Source organism: Penaeus japonicus, unplaced genomic scaffold, assembly GCF_977035675.1.
Source record: "Penaeus japonicus unplaced genomic scaffold, GWHDUDI00000001_assembly GWHDUDI00000014, whole genome shotgun sequence".
Classification (NCBI taxonomy): domain Eukaryota; kingdom Metazoa; phylum Arthropoda; class Malacostraca; order Decapoda; family Penaeidae; genus Penaeus; species Penaeus japonicus.
The window spans coordinates 9,139,755-9,147,029 of NW_028234416.1; the positions used below are offsets into that span (position 1 = coordinate 9,139,755).

A 7,275-nucleotide genomic window follows, 5' to 3' on the forward strand; every position below is an offset into this window, starting at 1 on the left:
ATAATAATAAAGATAATAACAATAATAATAACAATCATGTCAATAAAAAAAAATATGTAAAAGTGAAAATAAAAGCAAAACCATGGAAGAGCTGATAGATTTGTTCCCATATTAAGCTAGGAGAAGCACAAACATATATACGGATATGCGCACATCATTCAATACCAAACTATTAAGAGAGAGAGAAAAAAAATCATTATGTCTTTTAAGGTGATGAAAAGTAGTATTACAAAAGCATTTCACTCAAACCAAATGTTTCATTGGTCACATTCAGTGGAAGGTCTAATGCAGAACATCACTCAGCAGTGCTCTTCAATGAATGATTGGAAACATTTAATGGCTTCAACTCAAGCCTTTCTCATGCATATCAATCTTATGTCAATCTTACAAAAGGACAATAAATATATGAACTTTAATTTCAACAAATGTCAATCACAATCTTTATTGTCATTCATCTTAGGAACACTGGCTTGCAATACTTCATAATCCCAAAATATAATATTCTCATACAGAAAAGCATAGCTACAGTTGAAACTAAAATGTATCTGAATTCCCTACACATTTCAACTAAAACTAGAACTCAAGATGCTGTGAAATAAGTACTAAGCTAGCTTAGTATTTTCATACTGCACAAAAATCACCAGTTCTAGCATTGACCAAAATATAGTACATACCTAGAGATACACTTGTCGTTTCACTGCAACTACCAACAGAAGATTGCATGTACTTGAATACACAGGTTTGAACAGTGAAAATAATAATTAGGGTTAAACAATACCATTAAATCATCATAGAGCTGCTGGAAGTAGCTTTTACAAATGCATTCCAACTAGTTTTTAATTCTAAATAATTACTTTGTATTTTCTTCCAATTTATTTTACAAACATGATTCAATGTACACGAAGTGTTTCACTTCCTTATAAACATATACTAAAAGAATTTGAAATTTTTCGAGTTGCAATACAACCAAAGTAATGTAATAAAATTTACAATCTTTATAAGTTAACATTACAAGAAAAAAAATAACAACTGGGAAACAGCCCTGTAAAATGCAGTTATCCTCATAAATTTTGCAACCAACTTTATCTCTTTACTCAATTAGTGCTATATCAATCTTACATTATTATCTAAGCAGAATGAAATGTAATTCTAGTGTGTGCAGCAAAAGTGTTTGTGAAGATTACCTTATCTCAGTACAACAGTTATCATCCAATTCTCAATAAAAACAAGTTATTAGGTCTATCCCAAGTACAATATTTACTTAGCATGAAAACAAATAAAAACTACAACACAGGTGGTCTGATCACTTCTTGCATCAATCATTTATATCATCATCAAAAGTAAAGCTGGAAAATCTGGAAAGATAATAAAAGATTGGCAACTACCATCACCATTTGAAAATATCATATTATCATCATCATCATAATCATCATCAAATATTCTTTTCTTTATTGTTATCATTATTATCATCATCATGCCTACTGAAGTTCGCTGTGACAAATTTAGAAATAGTATGAAAGGGAATGAATAACTCCAAAAATGCAAAAGATCTATCTAGCATTTTTCAATGCTTTATATTCATCAGAACGAATATCCATGTAATTCTGCTAACGTCAATAGCATCTCTTTGCTTTGTGGAACTATCAATTTCACCTCATACTCATCCTACAATCCTTACCATCCTTTAAATAGCCTGTGGTATTAAATGTTGGTGTACCGAGATACAGGATATATTCCTATTGTTCTGATAACATATTAGGACCAAAGGTGTTGGAATAGTTGGTGTAGAGTTGACTGTCAAACTCTGGGGAGGAATAAGGGACATGCAAACTATTTTCAAGTTACTATAACCATGATCAAAAGTTCAAAACCAGCAAAGTGATATCAAGTAAGCAACAATGCAAAAATCAGTTGCTGGAATCATTTGATTAACCCGTTGCCGACGGGACCAATCCGGCTTAAAAAGACCAAAATTCCGGGACTCTTGAATGCATAAGCCTAACGCATTGGGATTCTCGGCCGCACTGGCCGCGAGCCAGCGCTGTGCGCTGGCTCCTCCCGTACGCCGGGCTGGACAAAATAACTCGTCCCCGGCATGTAGCCCAAAAACCACTAGACGTGATATCTAGTCACCCGTCGTTAACGGGTTAAGAAAACATAAGATGTCCTTGCAATATTTTGAATAACATTGTACAAATGTTTTGGAGCTAATGTACCTAGGCAAATTTAAAACATATATGCAAATAACGTAAATAAATAAATATATATTGGCTTAAATTTGGAGGATAGGGCCACGGCAGGAGGAATTGTAATAGTAGTAGTAGTAGCGGTAGTAACAACAATAATAATAATAATAATAATGATAATGATAACTACTATAGTAAGGGAAGTTCATCTCAAAAGACGATGAATACATTAATTTTCACTTTAACTCTCTATTATTTCAATAGTAATAAAAATGTTATAATCATATAAGTGATAATGACTACAACAATTATAATAATATCTGTTCAATGACTATAACAAGCACAGAAATGTCTGTTATTGCCTCAGCTAGAATGATGAAAATGATGACAACAATAATAACAACTATCACTGAAGTAGCCATGAAAACAAAAACAATAGCATTAATCATAAGAAAAGGTAAAAACAAGGCAAACAAAAAACAGAAAACTTCTTACTGGTAAATCTTGGTCCACCATTGTTTAAGTTCCATTTGGTAATTGCACCCAATTAAACCTTTTGTGCATTCATATATAATATATATATGTATATATATGTGTATATATATATATATATATATATATATATATATATATATATATATATATATATATATATATATATATATATATATATAACATATATATATATATATATATATATATATATATATATATATATTATATATATATATATATATATATATATATATATATATATATAGTTATTATATATTTATATATATATATATATATATATATATATTTATATATATATATTATATATATATATATATATATATATATATATATATATATATATATATGTGTTGTTATGAGGAAGGTAAGCTACACATCTCAAAGTGATCATCATGGAAACAGGAAGGCACAGCATTTTACGTATGTCCTTAAATATTGCGGATGAAGAGGGGAAGGCAAAAATAGAAAGGAGATAGAGAAAACAAACTGAAGATCAATTGTGCAGAATAATTAAACCACCTGGTAATATATATGTATAGGTATATATATATATATATATTCTTTTATCTTACTCTTTTATCTGATGGGATGTCCTGTGGATGTGTTAAATGTAACTTGACTAAATGTTGATCCACATGCTGATGCTAAAACAATATATCATTAGAACATTACTGCAATACATTCCCTCCAATTTCATATTACCTCGGCCAAAGACATTGCCTAAATACAGAATTTGAAAATAAAAATATTTCTCCAGGCACATCTTCAAATACAATTATCTACTTTTATCTGGAGATGAAACTTCATGACAATTCATAGTTGCCCTGTTCTTACTACTCTATGAAAAAACACATTTCATAAAATTAATACCAATAATCATAGTGGTAAATAAATAAAGACGGCCTTGAGGAGGGACTACCTCAATAAAGGTCTACCCTCACAGAGTTCTGATTTACATACACAAACTACAGACATGATCATTTCTGTTAGTTATTCTTCACATCACTTTCATTTGTATTACAAATAGTCTATTATACAATAAGTATCAAATATTCAAATGAAGGAAATAGCATCCATTCTTTATTGTATGATATAATCATTCTCACATCTGTTCACAGTGGAAAAGTGGATATGGTTTTTCAAATAGAAAAATCTGTCTATTTCAAAATAAAACATCTGCTAGACAACAGCACTGGACATTAAAAGTCAAAAAAGGCATAAAGGATAAACTCTTATAAAAAGTAACTTATTAAGTCTGGAAAAGACAGTCTACGTACAGCCTCATTCTTTATAATCTTAACCAGCGAAACCGCACCTTAACATCACACCATAGTATATATTAGACAATAGCAAACTACCTTCCGCACACCACTTACTACTGATGAGAATTATAAACCAATGAAGCGCTTTGACAGGGGGCTCTACTTCCCAATGGTCAACAAGTCTATGACGGAAGATACACATGAAAGGAAATGACCCAGGAGGATTGAAGGCAGGGCACATCAGTAGGTGTGTATAAAAAAACAGCAAGATTACTTTTGTAACTGCAAATGAACACCATCGTCATTAATCCGGAAACAGGATTCTTCCCATTCACAAAATAATTTCTTCGGATTAACACAGTCCGGAGGGTGAAGAATGTCCATCCCCCGTAATAAAAACAAGGCTCCAGTTACTTGACTATGAATAATATCAAATATCTTTTGTCACATTTCTCATAGAACAGTGACAAGTCAGAAAATATTAGTTATTAGATATAAGAATTAAAAAAAAAGACAGATATAGAAAAAAAAAGGAACAGAAAAGAGATACATTAAGAATATATGAACACTGGCAAAAATAAACCTAAACACTGGCAGGATAATATTAAAGTTAATAATATTACCTCTGGAGAACCTTCTGGTAAGACTGAACGATGAACACACATTATAACCAGATTTTTTACATCTCGGAGCACAGAGGCTTCCTAAATAGAACACTTCTTCCACGCTTTGTTCATAGACTGTAAAGCATTTACAAAACAATACACATTACCATTTCTTTTATGGCAAAACTCCATGAAAATAATTTTGTGACCCCAACCAAGTCAGCCTTCCACGTAGAGAGAAAAACTTACATTTCTTTGACATGCAGTAATTTTCCTCATTTATATGATGGGAGGCAAAATACATTTGCTTTGTACTGGGCACATGAGCTGGGCAGCTGGCTCTGGAATGAAGATTACCTTTTATAGGAAATGAAATCTCATCAGCAAATATATCTATGACATGCATCTTCTGCAATCATGAAAACTATTCAATCCACAAATCTTCCACAATGAATGAAAAATGGAAAGTTGTTTCCAAGTTAGCTTGTACAATGAGATGGTAATAAAAAACAAAACAAAAAAACATGTCAAAACAAAAATATACAACATAAAAGCAAACATTAACCCTCTCGTGACGGGTGGTACAACACTGTACCGCGCATATTAGGCCTGTTCGCTGGGGACGCGATATGGCGTCGCTTATTTAACTGATTTAGGCCTATGCGTTCGAAAGCCCCGGCATTGTGACATGCAAGGCTGGAATGCCCCCGTCGTGAATGGGTTAAAACAAAAATAAAAATGAAAAATTTACCTTTATGGACTAGCCCACACTGGCCTAGTCGTCATCATCTTGATCTGGATTTTCGTCAAATTTACCCTTTGCTATGTCTGCACGGAGTGAGATCAGCTGTACGGTTTCATGGAATCGTTTGAGCCCCCTCGGCAAAGCTCGGCATGAGGTCAAGTTGATGGTTTCTAGGTGCTTGCACCTTGCTAATACTTGGCGGATGGGATGGAAGGTCACTGAGGACCCGCACATGTTCAGGTACCTGAGAGAGAACAGGTTGTTAAGGAGTGGTTACATGAATCATTTGTTATGGAATGAATCATCGCAAGCAGAGCAGCATTATGTAGTGATCACATACAGGTGATTTCCTAAAAGTCCAATCTTCAGAGAAATTGCACAAGCACATTCACAGCTCAGACTTTGTATATATAGCTCTTGGCATCTCATAGAAGGTGGAGGAAAGCAACTTCAGGATTACTTAGATAAGAAATAGAGCTTGAATTACTGTTTCAAAGATCAATAGAAAATTCCAGATCTTAATGCTCAGTTTCCTAATTTGATACATCCACTGTCTGATCTTTCTCTGCATTAAACTGATAAATGAAATGGAGAGAGAGAGAGAGAGAGAGAGAGAGAGAGAGAGAGAGAGAGAGAGAGAGAGAGAGAGAGAGAGAGAGAGAGAGAGAGAGAGAGAGAGAGAGAGAGAGAGAGAGAGAGAGAGAGAGAGAGAGAGAGAGAGAGAAAGTTAATATCTAATTTTATCCATATCATTTCAATATTTCTTTTCCAATTTTTTGGAAAGAGCAACATCATTCTGATAAATAATGTTAGATAATACACTACAAAAGAATTAAAAAGTCTTGAAAGAATCTTGTATATTGCCTCAAAAAGAAAGAAAGAAAGAAAGAAAGAAAGAAAGAAAAAAAAAAGAATAATGTTATTGTAAAACTTATAAGAGATCTAAGCAGTATCATGGGTAAATACCGAAATTTCAGTAGAAACAGCATATCCAATTCCTGTTAATAAGAATGCACTACCTTTTTTTCTTCTGATATATCTTAAATCTCTTAACCTTTCAGCAAAGGATAGGATTGCTTTCATGTGCACTTTTTATTATGTTGACATTACAAGCTATTTACTTGTCAGACATGTAACTAGGGCATCATACCAAATGCTAATTAATATCATAGTGCTATTAAACCATATATAGACTCGTACATCATACCACAAGCATATGCTCTCTTCACACTGCATATCTTAAAGATGCAACCTGTCCAAGAAGGGTTAAAGCAAGAAAAACAAAAGAAAATTAAAGAGGAAAATGTAATATCTCTCTTTGGCAAAACAACTCACCTGAGTTTATTATCAGATTCTTCCGATATAGCCATGAGAGCAGCATCAATACTGTCTGCATTAGCGGTCCACGACAGATCCAGTTCCACTAGTGAATGTTGCCATTTGCGCACCACCAATTCCAGGCGGTCAGAGTAATACTTGGGAGACGTGGATCCGGCTAAAAACAGGTGCTCTAAGTCCCATGGTGGAATGCGGACTAAAGACGAGTCTGTTATATTGATGCACCTGGAGTAAGAGGAAAACTCAGATTAATGCCAATTTCTATCAAAATGCCAAGTATTATATACCAAAACATATATAAAATATTTTGTAACATAAAATCCTTTAGAAAATGTCAAGTGGGATATAAAATTCTATCCAAACTATCTAGTAAAATACAAAATGTATCTAGTCAAGTAAGATCTGAAATTCTATGCAAGATTTCAAGGTAAAAAACAAACAAATAAAAAACAGACACACAAAATACAACAAATCACAAAAACTCACCCTCTCACATCCAGCAGGCGAAGTTTATGGGAGTTCTTAAGAATCCGCTCAAGTTCCCCGTCATTCATCCCTACGCTCAAATTTCCATCGACAGCCAAACTCAACTCCTCAAGCTCAGGAAATCCTGGTGATGATGC

At 33.2% G+C, this 7,275-nt stretch overlaps 1 protein-coding gene across 1 annotated transcript in view; it reads right to left on the reverse strand.

Annotated features, from left to right (window-relative positions):
• Window positions 1-3,771: 3,771 nt before the first annotated feature.
• The window catches only part of Fbl6 (F-box and leucine-rich repeat protein 6), a 31,409-nt gene continuing 27,905 nt past the window's right edge, over window positions 3,772-7,275 (reverse strand). Inside the window, exons 7-10 of the mRNA XM_043008193.2 lie at window positions 7,139-7,275; window positions 6,650-6,877; window positions 5,321-5,558; window positions 3,772-4,910 (exon numbers count right to left, since the gene is read on the reverse strand). Coding sequence (XP_042864127.1) covers window positions 5,345-5,558; window positions 6,650-6,877; window positions 7,139-7,275 — 579 coding nt within the window. The 3' untranslated portion in view covers window positions 3,772-4,910; window positions 5,321-5,344. The remainder of the gene's footprint in view (window positions 4,911-5,320; window positions 5,559-6,649; window positions 6,878-7,138) is intronic.